The sequence below is a fragment of the Zonotrichia leucophrys genome, chromosome 29 (assembly GCF_028769735.1).
Source record: "Zonotrichia leucophrys gambelii isolate GWCS_2022_RI chromosome 29, RI_Zleu_2.0, whole genome shotgun sequence".
Taxonomy (NCBI): domain Eukaryota; kingdom Metazoa; phylum Chordata; class Aves; order Passeriformes; family Passerellidae; genus Zonotrichia; species Zonotrichia leucophrys.
This window is the reverse complement of record NC_088198.1, coordinates 1,497,794-1,513,367: the sequence shown is the minus strand read 5'-3', so window position 1 is coordinate 1,513,367 and position 15,574 is coordinate 1,497,794. Positions and strand designations below refer to the sequence as shown.

At 65.2% G+C, this 15,574-nt stretch overlaps 2 protein-coding genes across 5 annotated transcripts; both read left to right on the top strand.

The window, feature by feature from the left end:
* The first annotated feature begins 1,496 nt into the window (after positions 1–1,496).
* On the top strand, positions 1,497–8,222 carry NR4A1 (nuclear receptor subfamily 4 group A member 1). The gene is made up of 7 exons (XM_064734926.1): positions 1,497–1,547; positions 3,814–4,610; positions 4,783–4,912; positions 4,994–5,145; positions 5,816–6,018; positions 6,409–6,587; positions 6,677–8,222. The coding sequence occupies exons 2-7, from the start codon at positions 3,816–3,818 to the stop codon at positions 6,931–6,933; spliced, it is 1,716 nt and encodes a 571-aa protein (XP_064590996.1). The 5' UTR covers positions 1,497–1,547; positions 3,814–3,815; the 3' UTR covers positions 6,934–8,222.
* Positions 8,223–10,176: 1,954 nt separating this feature from the next.
* On the top strand, positions 10,177–13,448 carry ATG101 (autophagy related 101). Of its 4 annotated transcripts, none has more exons than XM_064735019.1 (3): positions 10,177–10,441; positions 11,562–11,850; positions 12,631–13,448. In XM_064735019.1, exons 1-3 carry the CDS (start codon positions 10,335–10,337, stop codon positions 13,033–13,035), a joined length of 801 nt encoding a protein of 266 aa, XP_064591089.1. In that variant the 5' UTR covers positions 10,177–10,334; the 3' UTR covers positions 13,036–13,448. The 4 variants fall into 4 exon arrangements, with proteins under 4 accessions (XP_064591089.1, XP_064591088.1, XP_064591091.1 ...); XM_064735018.1 differs by having other exon boundaries at positions 10,317–10,441; positions 11,565–11,850; XM_064735021.1 differs by lacking the exon at positions 10,177–10,441 and adding an exon at positions 10,448–10,577.
* The last annotated feature ends 2,126 nt before the right edge of the window (positions 13,449–15,574 follow it).

Sequence of the window (15,574 nt, the reverse complement as noted above, 5' to 3'; positions counted from 1 at the left end):
TGCTCACGGGGTTTCGTGAGGCCAGGCAGGGTCCCGGTACCGGCTGCGGCTCCCGGGGCACCGGGCACCGGCTCCAGCCCCCCCGGTGGGACGGTGCCGCTGTAGGGGCGCTAACGGGGGAGCACTAACGGCGCTGTCAGCCCCGGGGGCGCTGCCAAACCGGGCACAGCGGGCCGGGTCCCCCCAGACCCCCCGGTTTGTCCCTGGGACGGTACCGAGCCGGTACCGACGTGTACCGGGAGATACCGATGGAGTAACGGGGCGGTACCGGGGGGGTATCACGGGAGGTGCTGGAGTGGTACCGGGATTGTACCGGGTATTGAGGGGGCACCGGGATGGTACCGGAGGGTACTGAGGGGGTACCGGGTGGTACCGGCGGGTATTGAGGGGGTACCGGCGTGGCACCGGAGGGCACTGCGGGGTTCTGGGTCTCTTCCGTTCGCCGTTCGGCCTCCCGCGGGCCCGGGCCGGGCTGAGCTCATTTTCCAGCCCCCGGGCGCTGTTCCCGGCGCCGCCGCCCGCCAGCAGCCGCCGCTGTTTCCATCGGGCCGGCCAGGGGCTCCCCGCGGGGACCGGGCGGGGGCGGGACCCCGCGTCATCCCCCCCGCACTGGCACCGGGCGGGAGGAGCCCGGGGATACCGGTGCCGCTGAGCACCGGAGAGACCCAGATGGGCACCGGGCATAGCGGTACCGGGGGTACGGGAGGCACCGGGGGCACACCGGGAATGGGGCAACAGAGATACCGGCACCGAGAGGGCTCCGGGGATAATGGTACCGGAGATACCGGCACCGGGAATGGGGGCATAGCGGTACCGGCAACGAAGGGACACCGGGGATACCGACACCGAGAGAGAGATGGGCACTGGGCATAGCGGTACCGGGGGCACCGGGGGCACACCGGGAATGGGGCAATGAAGACACCGGCACCGAGGGGGCTCCGAGGATGCCAGCACTGAGGGGACAGCGGGGATAATGGTACCGGAGATACCGGCACCGAGAATGGGGGCACCGGGGTATAAGACAACGAGGGGACACGGGGGCTACCGACCCCGAGAGGTTACCGGAGGTGGGGACTGAAGTGATGCCAGCACCGAGGGGGCCTCGGGGGTGGGCGCAACGAGGGGACACCGGAAACACCGGCAGCAAGAGAGCGCCGACCATGGAGGCACCGGGGCACGGTGTACCGGCAGCGAGGAGACACCGATGGGCCCCCGGGGACACCGGGGATACCCCGGCCACCGGGGCCTCCCTCCCCCCTCCGGCGGCCCCCGGGGGGATCAGAGGGGAAGCGAGGGGCGCCCGAGCTATTTTTAGCCGGGGCCGCGGGGGTATTTTTAGCCGGGGCCGCGGGTGCGTCAATGGAACCCCGCGTGCGTCACGGCCGCGCCCCCGCCGGGGCCGCCCCCCCCGTGCGTCACCGGCCCCGCGCCGCCCCGCGCGTCACCGAGCGCTTAAGAGAAAGTAGTGGCGGGGCCGGAGCCCGGCGGAGCCCGCGGAGCGGCCGTGGCAGGAGCACGAACCGGAGCGCCGCCGCGCCGGCACCCGGGTACGGGCGGCACCGGGATGCGGGGGGCACCGGGGGTCGTGCTGGCAGTGGGAGGTGCACGGTGTCCCGGTGGTGTCCCGGTGGCACCGGGGGAGCAGGAGCCGTTTGATTCAGATCGGGCGTGTCAGGTGGCACCGAGGGGATCCCGGGTGGGGCATCCCGGTGGCACCGGGGGCTCAGGGCGGGGGGCGTCCTGCAAGGTGGATGGATGTGGGAGGGTGTCCCGGTAGCACCACGGGCAACCGGGTGGCGCGTCCCGGTGGAGCCGGGGCTGGCGTGTCCGAAGGGCGCTGTGGAAGGAACTCCCGGTGTCACCGGGGAGAGTCGGGGGTGCCGGTGGAAGGCACCGGGCAGTGCGCGCTGTGTGGGGTTGCCCCTCCCGGTGGCGCCGGGAGGAACCGAGTGTGCACGGGAGGTGCACGGGATGGGACGTCCCGGTGACACCGGGAGGAGCTGGGTCAGGAGTGCCGGTAGCACCGGGGGTCGCGCACCCGGCGGGAATTGGCAGAGCGACCCCCGGCCCCGGGGGTCCCGGGACGAGCCCGACACCCCCCTCTCCTCTGTGAGGAGCTGCGCAGCACCGGGAGCGGCTCCTTGGTTCCCCCATCCCGGCACCGCAACCGGGACGCAGGGAATCCCCGTCCCTGGGGTTGGCAGCGGGCAGAGCCGCCCCACAGCGGGCATCACCCCGGGATCCCCGAGCGGAGCGGGCACGGAACCGGAGAGGGCGGGCAGGAGCGCGCGGGCAGCACCGGGAGCTGGCAGCGGAGAGCACCGGGATGTGCGGGCAGCCAGCCCCGTGCGGGCAAACCCCCCGTGCCCACCGCTGCTGCGGCATTACCGGGCTCAGCAGGTGCCGGCAGGGACGTGGGCAGCGGGAGCCACCCCCGGTGCCACCGGCTGCTCTCGCCCTCCCGCGGCTCGGGGCCCGGTGCCAGCGGCTGCCACCCGCCCGTGCAGGCGGCAGCGTCGGGGCTGGGCACGGACGGGCAGCTGCCCTCCCTCCCTCCCTCCCAAAGCAGGAATCTGCAAACAGAGCCCGGCCGTGGGCAGAGCAGAGGCTGCTGCGGGAATCTGTGCCCGCTCCTCGGGGGGACAGCGCAGAGGGGACCCCAAATTCTGTCAGCGAGTGGGTGGGAGGAAAAATGTCCGAACTGGGAGCACGGGAAGGGTCGAGGAGTTGCATCTGCCGAGCTTTTCATGCAGGCAAGGAAAACTCCCGCTGGCACAGACAGTGAGCCCTGAGGTGTGTACCCAGCTCGGCCTGAGGTCCCCTGGGCTTCATTCGGGGACAGGAGGCAGCTGTGGGGTCGCTGTTCCCGCTGCCCCCGGCTGGACACGCACAAACCCCACCGGGACCGCCAGCAGGGGGCTGGGGGCCGGTGCCATCCCGCGGGTGCCAGCGCTGGAGCCACGCTGGGTATTTTTAACCGCGGCTCCTGGCGGGGTGTCGGCTTTCCTGGTGCCCCAGAGAGCTGCCCAGATTTGGCTGGGGGAATCCGGGGGCTCTGGCAGCGGGGGCCGTGCCAGGACGTGGCCGGGGGCCAGCGCAGCGTGACCTTTAAAGGTCTGCGAGATGAATTACATTATCGTCTTGCCATGGGGGTCACTTCTGGCTTGGCTTTCAGCTGGACACAGGGCTCTGCTTGTCTTATGTCCCACCAGATCCGTGCACACAGCCCTGGGGGGCTCCAGGGACAGAGGGTGGGCTCCTCTCCCCCTCACCTGCGCTGATGTTCCCAAAAAGCCCTAAAAGGGATTATGGGGGAAGTGGAGTCCTCAAAATCCAGCTCGGCCCTAACTCTGGCTTCCCTTGGCCAGCCCGAGGGCTTGGGAATCTGCTGGCCACATTCCTCCCTCCTTTCCTTTCGGGGCCTTTTGCTAAGCCAGCGTTTTGGGCAATGTCCTTTGCACCCATTGGCTGTGCCGTGACCTTTCCTGGGGACACCGGTGGCCACCACCACGCTGCCAGTGGCCATGGAGGTGCAGCTCCAGCACGAGGAGAACCCTGGGGAGGTTCTCACCGTTCCCACCCTGTCCCCATCCTCTGTCTGGATGCCAGAGGGGCTGTACCAGGTCCCCTGGGGTTCTGCTGGGGAGCCTGAGCTGTCCCCAGGGTGACACCTGGATTTGTCCTGGGGTGACACCTGGATTTCTGCTGGGGGTGACACCTGGATTTCTGCTGGGGGAGCCCCAGCTGGTGGGAGGTGACACCTGGATTTCTGCTGGGGTGACACCCGGATCTCTGACACCTCTCTCCCCACAGAGATGCCCTGCATCCAGGCCCAGTGCAGCACCACGGGCGCCGGCCCCTGCGAGCGCTGCCCGGCCGAGCTGCTCAGCCCCGAGGGCGGCCGATTCCCCATGGAAGTGGCCGGAGCCGATCTGGCGGCCGCCGCTCCAGCCCTGCCCAGCTTCAGCACCTTCATGGACGGCTACGCCGGCGAGTTCGACGCCTTCCTCTACCAGCTGCCCGCCAGCGGCCAGCCCAGCGCCGCCACCGCCTTCAAGCTGGAGGATTTCCAGGTGTACGGCTGCTACCCCAGCGCTTTTGGGGGGCAGCCGGACGAGACCCTGTCCTCCAGCGGCTCGGACTGCTACGGGAGCCCCTGCTCCATCCCCTCGCCCGCCACGCCCGGCTTCCAGCCCCCGCAGGCCGCGGCATGGGAGGGCTCCTTCGGGCCGTACTCGCCGCTGCCGAACTATGAGGCTGGGCAGCCCTGGGCTGAGCCAGCCAAGAGTGGGGGGTCTCAGCCTCCTTTTTTCGCCTTCAGCCCCCCGGCCCCCAGCCCTGCTGGCTCCCCGGCGACCCTCAAGGGGCAGCTGGGCCCCTCGCCCCGTGTGGACCCGCGGCTGCTGGACACGGACGCGTTTCCCCCGAGCCAGGGGGGTCCCAGGGGGTTCGGGGGGCTGCCCTTGGCTCCCAGCTCGCCGCTGCTGGAGGGGCCCAGCAAGGTGCGCAGCCCCGGGGCGGGCGAGGGGCGCTGCGCCGTCTGCGGGGACAACGCGTCGTGCCAGCACTACGGCGTGCGCACCTGCGAGGGCTGCAAGGGATTCTTCAAGGTGAGGATACTCCCACAGTGCTCTGCGGCGGCGGGAGGATGCTGAGGGGTGGCCCGGGCAGGGACACGGAGCCGGATGCTGGGCTGGAGAGGGAGGCACGGGAGGACAGAAGGGTTTTTGTTCGGAGCTGAGCGCCCCGGGCTCAGCTCGGCCGCTCCTTCCCCACCCGCAGCGCACAGTGCAGAAGAATGCCAAGTACATCTGCCTGGCCAACAAGGACTGCCCTGTGGACAAGCGGCGCAGGAACCGCTGCCAGTTCTGCCGCTTCCAGAAGTGCCTGGCCGTGGGCATGGTCAAAGAAGGTACCAGAACCCTCCGCAGTCCCCTCTCTGCAGCCTCTGTGGCTGCTCTGAGGACAGGCACTCACTGCAATCCCCACACAGTGGTCCGGACCGACAGCCTGAAGGGGAGGCGAGGCCGGCTCCCCTCCAAGCCCAAGCAGCCGCCGGATGCGTCCCCGGTCAGCCTCATCACCTCGCTGGTGCGGGCTCACATCGACTCCATCCCCAGTGCCACCAAGCTGGACTACTCCAAGGTAGGGCTGGTGCCACTCCACGCCCTGCCCAGGGCCGTGCTGGGGCTGCGGTTGGATCCTGACCCATTCCCATCCCAATCCTGACCCATCCCTGTCCCAGTTCCTCACCCATCCCCATCCCAGTTCCTGATGCTGTCCTCATCCTGTTCCTGATCCAAACTCATCCCTGTTGCTAACCCAACAGTTCCTGACCTGTCCCCATCCCAAATCTTGATCCCATTCCCAGCCAGTTCCTCACCCATCTTCATCCCAGCTCCTGATCCCATTCCCACCCCAATTCCCAATCCACCCCTGTCCTAGGTCCTTACTCATTCCAGTTCCTGACCCATCCCCATCTCAATCTTGACCCATCCCCATCCCAATCCTGACTCATCCCAATCCTGGCCCATCCCAGTTCTTCACCCATCCCCATCCCAGTCCTGACCCATCCCCATCCCAGTCCTGGATCATCCCCATCCCAATCCTGACCCATCCCAATCCTGACCTGTGCCCACCTCACTCCTGACCCATCCCCATCCCAGTCCTGACCCATCTTAGTCCTGACTCATTCCCATCCCAGTTCTTTACCCATGCCCATCCCAATCTTCACCCATCCCATCCCAGATCCTGACCCATCCCCATCCCAGTCCTGACCTGTGCCCACCCCACTCCTGACCCGTGCCCACGGCAGTTCCAGGAGTCAGCCCCGTGCCCGTTTGAGAAGGAGGACTCCGTGGACGTGCAGCAGTTCTACGACCTCCTCACCGGCTCCATGGACGTCATCCGCAAGTGGGCCGAGAAGATCCAGGGCTTCAGCGAGCTGCCCAAGGAGGACCAGGACCTCCTGCTGGAGTCAGCCTTCCTGGAGCTCTTCATCCTTCGCCTGGCATACCGGTGAGCCCCGGGGCAGCCCAGAGCAGGGGGTGACACCTGGGTTTCTGCTGGAGGTGACACCTGGATTTCCACTGGGGGTGACACCTGGGCTTCTGCTGGGGGAGCCCAAGCTGTGCCCAGGGTGACACCTGGATTTCTACTGGGGGTGGCACCTGGATTTCTGCTGGGGGAGCCCAAGCTGGGGAGGGTGACACAAGGATTTCTGCTGGGGGTGACACCTGGATTTGTGCTGGAGGACCTGAGCTGTGCCTGGGGGTGACACCTGGATTTCTGCTGGGGGAGCCTGAGCTGGAGTGGCAACACCTGGATTTCCACTGGGAGTGACACCTGGGTTTCTGCTGGGGGAGCCCAAGCTGTGCCCAGGGGTGACACCTGGATTTCTCCTGGCAGCTCCAAGCCAGAGGAAGGCAAACTCATCTTCTGCAACGGCGTGGTGCTGCACCGGCAGCAGTGCGTGCGTGGCTTCGGCGAGTGGATCGACGCCATCCTCGAGTTCTCCCAGAGCCTGCACCGCATGAGCGTCGATGTCCCCTCCTTCTCCTGCCTCGCCGCCCTCGTCATCATCACAGGTGAGATCCTCCCAGCTCCAGGCTTGTCGCTGTCCCCATCGCCACCTGCTGTCTGTCCCCGCCGTCCCACACGCTGTCTGTCCCCGCAGACCGGCACGGCTTGAAGGAGCCCAAGCGGGTGGAGGAGCTGCAGAACCGCATCGTGGGCTGCCTCAAGGACCACGTGGCGGCAGCAGGGCCCGAGCCCGGCCGCTCCAGCTGCCTCTCCAAGCTGCTGGGCAAGCTGCCCGAGCTGCGCAGCCTCTGCACCCAGGGCCTCCAGCGCATCTTCTACCTCAAGCTGGAGGATCTGGTGCCGCCACCACCCATCGTGGACAAGATCTTCATGGACACTCTGCCTTTCTGAGTCCCCGGCAAGGGGCTGCCATGAGCCCCTGACCTGCCTGGGGACATCTGGGACCCGCCCTGGGCAACCCTGGTTCAGTCCAAGGATGCCTGGGAACCCTCTGGGCACCCCTGGGTCACCCCTGGGATGCCTGGAACATCCCCTGGGTACCCCTAGATCAGCCCTGGGATGTCTGGGACCCGCCCTGGGCAACCCTGGTTCAGTCCAAGGATGCCTGGGAACCCTCTGGGCATCCCTGGGATGCCTGGAACATCCCCTGGGTACCCCTAGATCAGCCCTGGGATGTTTGGGACCCTCCCTGGGTGACCCCCAGAATGCCCAAAAACCACCTGGGGTATCCCTGGATCACTCCCAGGACACCTAGAACCTGCCCTGGTCATTCCTGGATCAGTTCTGGGATGCCCAGGACACCCCTGTGGACTCCTGAACGACCTCTGGGACACCTGGGACCCCCCCAGGCCATTCCCAAGACTCCATGCATACCCCTGGATCACCCCCAGACCACCTGGAACCCCCTCCTGGGTCATCCACAGGATGTCTGGCACCCCCTGGGCACCCCAAATCGCTCCTGGGATGCCTGGGACCACCCCTGCATCACTCCAGGGATGCCTGGGATCGCTCCCAGGATATCTGGAACATCCCCTGGGTACCCCTAGATCAGCCCTGGGATGTTTGGGATGCCCCCTGGGTGACCCTCAGAATGCCCCAAAACCACCTGGGCATCCCTGGATCACTCCTAGGATGCCTGGAGCCCCCTCCTGGGTTATCCATAGGATGCCTGGGACCCCCTGGGCACCCCTAGATCGCTCCTGGGATGCCTGGGACCACCCCTGCATCACTCCAGGGATGCCCGGGATCCCCTGGATCACCCCCAGAACCCCTGGAACCCCCTCCTGGGTTATCCATAGGATGCCTGGGACCCCCTGGGCACCCCTAGATCGCTCCTGGGATGCCTGGGACCACCCCTGCATCACTCCAGGGATGCCCGGGATCACTCCCAGGATATCCGGGTCCCCCCTCAGATGCCTGAGTCTTCTTGGGGGCACTTTTAGGGGTGCCCCACGTGCCTTCACGGCCCAGGGCGCTGCCTCCCAGCAGCCCCGGTGCCGTCTTCCCCGGGGGCATCGCCGGCGCGGTGCCCTCCTCCCCTGTAAAAACGCCCCTGATGTAAATAGCTCCGGCCGGGTCCTGTACAGAGCGGGGGGCGTGAGCGAGGGGTGGCTCCGGCCCCCTCAACCCCCCTTTATATATATTTTTCTGATTTTCCCTCTTTTTGGCCATTTTCTGTATATAAACTTGTCCGTACAGTGAGAGCCACTGGGCGGGACCTTTGTCCCTTGTGTTCCCTTTTAGTTAAAATTCGGGGGTTGGGAAGGGGGGACAGAGCAGCGGGGTTGGGGACAGCTGGAGGGGGGGAAAAATGGGATGTAGGAGCTGGGGACAGCCAGAACATCGAGGAGAGGGAGAGCCGGAGGGAACAAAGAGGACACAGGAGCTGGTGACAGCCGGGCTGGGGACAATCAGAGCTGGGGACAGGAGCTGGGGACAGCCGGAGCTCGGGGACAGTGTAGATGTCAGAGCTGGGGGCAGCTGGGACACTTGGGCTGGATAAAAACAAGACGCTGGAGCCGTAGAAAAAACAGAGAACTGGAGCTGGGACAGCCGGGGTGATGGAGCCGGGGACAGCTGGAGTCGGGATGCCAGAGCTGGGGACAGCCAGGCCGGGGCATCTGGGGACAGCTGGGGCACCGGAGACGGCGACAGCCGGGATGCCAAACCGGCGACAGCCGGACCGGTGGATCTGGGGACAGCCGGGGCTCCAGAGCCAGGGACAGCTGGGGACAGCCGGGGCTCCGGAGCCGGGACAGCCGGGGCGCCAGAGCCGGGGACAGCCGGGATGCCAAAACCGGGGACAGCCAGGATGTCAAGCCGGGGACAGCCGGGGCTCCGGAGCCGGGGACAGTAGGGGACAGCCGGGGCTCCGGAGCGGGGACAGCCGGGGACAGCCGGGGCTCCGGAGCCTCACGTTGCCCACGGCGCTGCCCTTGAACCGTCACTCACCCCCGGCTGCCGCTGCCCCGCACCTGTCGCCCGCCTGATTTATCCTCCCCAAAATAACCGGGAAGCGTGACCGTGATCCCCGCTCGTGTTCCTGGGGACGCGGCCGCTGGCAGGGCCAGCCCTGGCGGGGGGGTGGTGGCAGCGTTTGGGGTCCCCAGCCCAGGAGTTGGGGACAGAGCCGGGGACACCAAAGCAGGAGGGTGACACGCGTGGCTGATGTGTCCCCCGGCTTGTCGCCTTCCTGCTGCTGGGGACAGCCTGGCCCCGGAGCAAACTGAACGGGGACACTCGGAACAAGGGCCACATTGAGTCACGGGGCCGGGGGCGCCAGCAGTGCCACAAAACAAGGGTCCCTCTGTCCCCCCCGCCGCCGCCCCCGCCTGGGGACAGCGCTGACGCACGGCGGGGCCCCGAACGGGAACCGGGGCACGGTGGGCACCGGGTTGGCACCGGCGCGATTGCTCTGTCCCCTCCCCACAGCTCAGAGCTGCCCTCTGCCACCTTGTCCCCATCGCTGTCCCCGTTCCCTCGGCACGGGCTGCTGCGGGAGGGACGGGGACGGTACCGGCAGGGCCGAGTGAAAGCAGCTCCGTGGAACCGGCGGGCGGGCCCGGGGCTGCTCGGCACAGACGCGGCTATGTCGGTGTGTGCCTGCACGGTGACACGGCCACATTCCTGCTGCGACTGACACCGAGCCGTGTGTCCCCATGGCAGGATGGCAGATCAGTGCCCCAAATGTCCCCTTTCCCTGTGTCCCCATGTCCATCCATCCCCTGTTCCTGTGTCCCCCAAGTCCCCATGTCCCTGCTCCCACTGCACCCCATATCCACGTGTCCCCGTGTCCATCCTATCCCCATACCCAGCCATCCCACTGTCCCTTTGTCCCTCTAGTCTTCATGTCCCTTTATCCCGCGTCCCCCTGTGTCACGCTGTCCCTTGTGTCCATCTGTCCCTGTGTCCCCCCTTTCTTTATTTCCCTTGCGGTCCCATATCCTTGTGTCCATTCATACCCAAGTGTCCCCCGTGCCCCTGTGTCCGTTGTCCCCACGCGTGTCGCCCCCGCTGTCGCCTTGTCCCCGCAGGGGTCAGCGGGGGACACCGGCCCCGCTGCAGTACCTCCGAGGAGCCTCCAGCAGAGGGGGCGCCATGGAGCAGGTGAGACGCTCTGGGCTGCGGCATTCCAGCTCTATGTCCCTTTTGGAACGAACCAAGCAGCGAAGAGGGGTCTCCGCGGACTCGGAACGGCCTGTCCACCTCCAGTGACATCCCGCGGGCGGGAACAGCACCGAAAGGGAAAAATATTAAAGGAATCAAGTTCGGAGTGATGAAACACGGTGGTCATGGCCGGAAGGGTGGCTACGATGCCGGTGGTGTGTTCTGCACCCCCCCGCGCAGATGGGATGATCCACTTCCCTCCTCCGTGCCGTCAGATGGTCGGGCCGGGGCGGTGAGTGGGGTCCGGGGCCGGGCCCGGGGACCGAGCGGGGACCGGGGCCTGGCCGGGGCTGAGGGGGCGCAGGGACTGAGGGGAGACCGGGATCTCCAGCCTGGAGGGAGCCTGAGGCGCTCCGTGGGAGACTGAGGTGGGCTCGGGCCGCGACGTCTGGGCCTGTGTGGTGTTTTGGGGGACCCAGCCGGGATCCCCCGGGCTCCTGTGAGGTGGAGGTGGGCCCGTATGGGGACACCCGGGTCCCTCAGGGGTTTTGGATCCATGAGTGGACCTGAGCAGGACATTTGGGTCCCTGAGGGGACCTGAGCAGGACATTTGTGTCCCTCAGAGTATTAGATCCCTGAGAGGATCCGATCAGGATATTTGGGTCCCTTCTGGGGTGTTGGATCCATGAGGGGACCCGACCAGGACATTTCGGTCCCTCAGGGGACCCGACCAGGACATTTGGGTCCCATCCTGGGACACCTGGATCCCTTTGGGACACCCAGTCTGGACCCCCCTGAGCTTCTGCGAGGGCCCATATCTGTGGGATGTGAGAGATTTCAATCAACCCCATCTCTGTGGGGCTATGAGGGGCCTGTACCGAGGGTGCCTGGATCCTTGTGGCATGTGGGGGACCCAAATGAGGACATCTGGGGCTACAGGGGGTCTGTACCAAGGGTGTCTGGATGCTTTTGGCATGTGGGGGATTCAAATCAGGACATCTGGGTCTCGGTGGGGGCTGTACCAAGGGTGCCTGGACTTTTTTGGCATGTGGGGGATTCAAATCAGGACATCTGGGTCTCGGTGGGGTCTGTACCAAGGGTGCCTGGATTTTTTTGGCATGTGGGGACTCAAATCAGGACATCTGAGGCTGTGAGGAGCTACAGGGGGTCTGTACCGAGGATATCTGGATGCTTGTGGCATGTGGGGGACCCAAATCAGGACATCTGGGGCTATGGTGGGAGTCTGTACCGAGGGTGCCTGGATGTTTTTGACATGTGGGGGATTTAAATCAGGACACCTGGGTGGCTCCCTGTGGGCTACCAGGACACCAGCACACAGGGGGGTGGCAGAGGGGCTGTCACCCAAGCCTGGCAGCACCCAACCCCCCCGTGCCACCCTCGTGTCCCCTCAGCAGCCGCTGCTGTGGCCCCTCCAGCGCCGGCCCCGCCATGAACTGCCGCGCCGAGGTGCTGGAGGTGTCGGTGGAGGGCAGGCAGGTGGAGGAGGCCATGCTGGCCGTGCTCCACACCGTCCTGCTGCACCGCAGCACCGGCAAGTTCCACTACAAGAAGGAGGGCACCTACTCCATTGGCACCGTGGGCACCCAGGACGTGGATTGCGACTTCATCGACTTCGCCTACGTGCGCGTCTCCTCCGAGGAGCTCGACCGCGCCCTCCGCAAGGCTGTGGGGGAGTTTAAGGTGAGAGGAGGGAAATGGGGAGCGTGAAAGGGGTTAAAGGGAAGCCACACATCTGCAAGGGTGCCCCAGGATGGAGCAGGGGGCTCGTGTGGGTGGATTAAAATGAGCAGTGTAGGGGGATACATATGGGTAAATTAAGGTGGTGTAGAATGTAATCTTATCCCCCAACGAGTTGTAGCTGGACTAATTAGTAAAAGATTAGGAGCTACACCTGTAGCCAATAAGAGCAAGGGTATAAAAGAGTGGATTGGTGGGATCTGGACTCAGATGATGACTGCAAGGACCAAGAAGAGTCAGTGTGTAGAGGAACTGCTTACAGAAAACATCGAGGAAGCACAAAACTCTGAGGGTATGGAATCCTTGCGCTATAATGATAACAGAACTCTTGATATAAAAGATAACAGCTGAGGGCTGAAGGAGACTGAGAGGAGACTCCTCAGCTTCATCCCCAGGGCAGCTCTGGTCTCTGCTCCGTGGGACAGTGACAGCACTGAGAGAATGGACAGAGCTGTGGCAGGGAAGGGGTTGGATGGATATTGGGAAAAAGCTCCTTCCCCCACAGGGTGATTGGGGGCTGGAACAGCTCCCCAGGATGTGGTCATGGCCCCAAGGCTGCCAGAGCTCAGGGAGTGTTTGGACACTGCTCTCAGGCACAGGGGTGGGTCTGGATGATCCTTGGGGGTCTCTTCCAGCTCAGGATATTCTGTAAACCCCAGTGGGATGTGCCTGGGGAGGGTTGGTCAGTCCCTGCTCCCCCGTGACCCCCGTGCTGCCCCGCAGGACGCGCTGCGCAGCTCCGGCTCCGACGGCATGGGGCAGATCTCCCTGGAGTTCTACCAGAAGAAGAAATCCCGGTGGCCTTTCTCGGATGAGTGCATTCCCTGGGAGCTGTGGACCATCAAGGTGAACGTGGTGAACCTGGCCAACGAGCAGGAGCGGCAGATCTGCCGCGAGAAGGTGGGGGAGAAGCTCTGCGAGAAGATCATCAACATCGTGGAGGTGATGAACCGCCACGAGTACCTGCCCAAGATGCCCACCCAGTCCGAGGTGGACAATGTCTTTGACACCAGCCTGAAGGACGTGCAGCCCTACCTGTACAAGATCTCCTACCAGATCACGGACTCCCTGGGCACCTCGGTCACCACCACCATGCGCCGGCTCATCAAGGACACGCTGGCGCTGTAGGGCTGGTGGCACCCAGGCAGGGTCACCGTGGCACTTTTGGGGCAGTGACTCTGCTTGGATCCCCTCCTTCACCTCCAGAAAGCTTCTGGGAGGAGCTTGGCTTGGCCTAGCCTGTAATTTGGGGGTTGCTGCTCCTTGGTTTTGTCCATCCTGGAGAACTGGCTCAGTGGCTCCGGCCTGGCTGATGACCGGGGTGAGTCCTCAGGGCAAGGGTGGCACCAGCCCTGAGCGGTGCTGGGGCCTGGCAGAGGGTGCTGGGGGTCAGGGTGACACCCCACCCACCCCTCTGCAGCACACTTGGTGCCACACAGCCAGTGCTGGCCGTGTCCCTTATCACCACCTGTCCCCAGTGTCACTCCTGTCCCTGGGGGGCCAGAGCTGCCCCAAAAATAAAGAGTTTCTGCTTTCACACAGAGCCTGGTCATGTCCTGGCTGTGGGAGCCATGGGAGGGGGGAATGGATGCTGAGGCTGAGCTGGTGGTCCCTATCACATCCAAAACCAAGGGGCTGAGCTGGGGGATCCCCCATTGCTGTGGGGCTGAGCTGGGGGTCCCCAGTGTAATGGGGCTGAGCTGGGGGACTCCAATGCTGTGGGGCTGAGCTGGGGGTCCCCAGTGTAGTGGGGCTGAGCTGGGGGACTCCAGTGCTGTGGGCCTGAGCTGGGGGTCCCCATGGGGGATTGAGTGCTATGGAGCTGAACTGGGGGCACCATGGCACACTCACACCATGGGGCTGAGCTGGGGGTCCCCATGGCACACTCACACCATGGGGTTGAGCTGGGAGTCCCCTGAGCCATGGGCTCCCCACTGCACCCCAGTGCTGTGGGGCCAAGTGCCTGCAGTGGGGACAGCCAGAATGGGGAGCCCCAACTGCCCCCCAGGGCACCTCAGGAGGGGGCTGGGGTGACTCCCCCTTCCCTGCAGGACTCTGCACCCCTCCAGGGGGGCTCCAGGGCGGGGCAAAGCTGCTGCCCCTTGCCGGGGGGGCACCCAGCACCAGTGAGCGTGAGGGGGGCCGTGGAGGGAGGATCAGAGAGTTCCTGACATCACTTAAACCCTCGCGTCTGTCACCGCCACACTCCGCTCCCGGGAGGAAGACGACGAGGAGGAGGAGGAGGAGGAGGAGGGGGACATGAACGCCACCCGTGAGGACACGGGGCTGAGCGAGGCCGCCCAGATCGCCGTGGTCCTGGTGCTCTGCCTCGCCGTCACCTTCGCCATCCTCTTCCTCGGCTGCAACCTGCTCCTGCAGGCCGAGAGCCTGGCAGCGCCCGCGGCGCAGGGCGAGCGGCGCCTGTCCGAGCCTGACCCTGCCGCCGAGGGCACGTAGGGACCGGCCGGAGCCTCACAGATGGACAGATGGACGGCTGGGTGCAGATGGACAGATGGACAAGGACCAGCACAGATGGACGTGGCCGGGCAGGAGCGTCCTTGGCTGCAGCATCTCCAGTGACCCTTGGGAATGGAACAGGATGTGCACTGGGATCCTGCCCTGAGTGGCAGATGGACAGATGGACGGCTGGGTGTGGATGGACAGCTGTGTCCTTGCCTGTAGCACCTGAAGGTGTGGGACGATGCTGGAGGCTTGTGTGGGTGGATGTAGGGAATGGGCAGTGAGCCCAGTGGATGGACAGATGGACATGGCTGGACAGAAGCATCCTTGGCTGCAGCAACTCCAGTGACCCTTGGGAACAGGATGTGCACTGGGATCCTGCCCTGAGCAGCGGATGGATGGATGGATGGATGGACGGATGGACACAGATCAACATGGATGGACATGGCCGGACAGCAGTGCCCTTGGCTGCAGCATCTCCAGTGACCCTCGAGGATGGAGTGGGATGTGCACTGGGATCCCGCCCTGAGCACTGGGGACTCGGGTGCCTGGATGTCACTGAGGGCAGGTGGGACCTGCCTAAACCTGGCAGACGGATGGATGGACAGACGGATGGACACGGCCAGACAGCAGCATCTTTGCCCACAGCATCTCCGAGGATCCCCAGGCTGGAGCAGGGGGTTTGTGTGGGTGGATTAAAAGGTCCCAGGTCAGCGGCGGCGCTGGGGGGGCTGAGGCCGGGCCAGATCCCACCCTGGGTGTGGCAGTGCTGGTAATCCCCCCAAGAGGATTAGAGAAAACTTTTATTCCCTGTTTCAGGGCTAATCCCTGGCCTGCTGGGGCTCAGCGAGGGAGGCCAGGACTTTGTGCCACTGCTGGGGGTTTGGGGTCACATCCTGCCCCTCCCAGCACCCCATGGCCACCCCCACAAGCCCTTTTTGCCACCCTGCCCCTCCAGTCCTTTGGGACCTCCCCCTGCTCCCCCTGCAGCCCCTCCCAGCCTCCAATCTGTTCCCAGTCCCCCACAGCCACCAAAAGTGGGGAGAACTGGGACCACCCCACACTGGAATGGGGCTGGGGGTGTGGGGGGCTCCCAATTCCTCCCCAAACCAGGTCCCCCCTCTCCTTAACTCCACAGCTTTAATAACAGCACTGCAAAGCTCTGCCGAATGTCTGCACATCTCTGTGCCCCCTCCCTGTCCCCCCC

What these genes read in the sequence shown, in the direction of transcription:
- NR4A1 (XM_064734926.1), top strand. Translation starts at nt 3,816, where the DNA reads ATGCCCTGCATCCAGGCCCAGTGCAGCACCACGGGCGCCGGCCCCTGC. An exon ending in CCAAGCTGGACTACTCCAAG is followed by an intron (nt 5,146 to 5,815) that starts GTAGGGCTGGTG and finishes TGCCCACGGCAG; the next exon opens with TTCCAGGAGTCAGCCCCGTG. An exon ending in CGCCCTCGTCATCATCACAG is followed by an intron (nt 6,588 to 6,676) that starts GTGAGATCCTCC and finishes CTGTCCCCGCAG; the next exon opens with ACCGGCACGGCTTGAAGGAG.
- ATG101 (XM_064735019.1), top strand. Translation starts at nt 10,335, where the DNA reads ATGGCCGGAAGGGTGGCTACGATGCCGGTGGTGTGTTCTGCACCCCCC. An exon ending in CAGATGGTCGGGCCGGGGCG is followed by an intron (nt 10,442 to 11,561) that starts GTGAGTGGGGTC and finishes GTGTCCCCTCAG; the next exon opens with CAGCCGCTGCTGTGGCCCCT. An exon ending in AGGCTGTGGGGGAGTTTAAG is followed by an intron (nt 11,851 to 12,630) that starts GTGAGAGGAGGG and finishes GCTGCCCCGCAG; the next exon opens with GACGCGCTGCGCAGCTCCGG.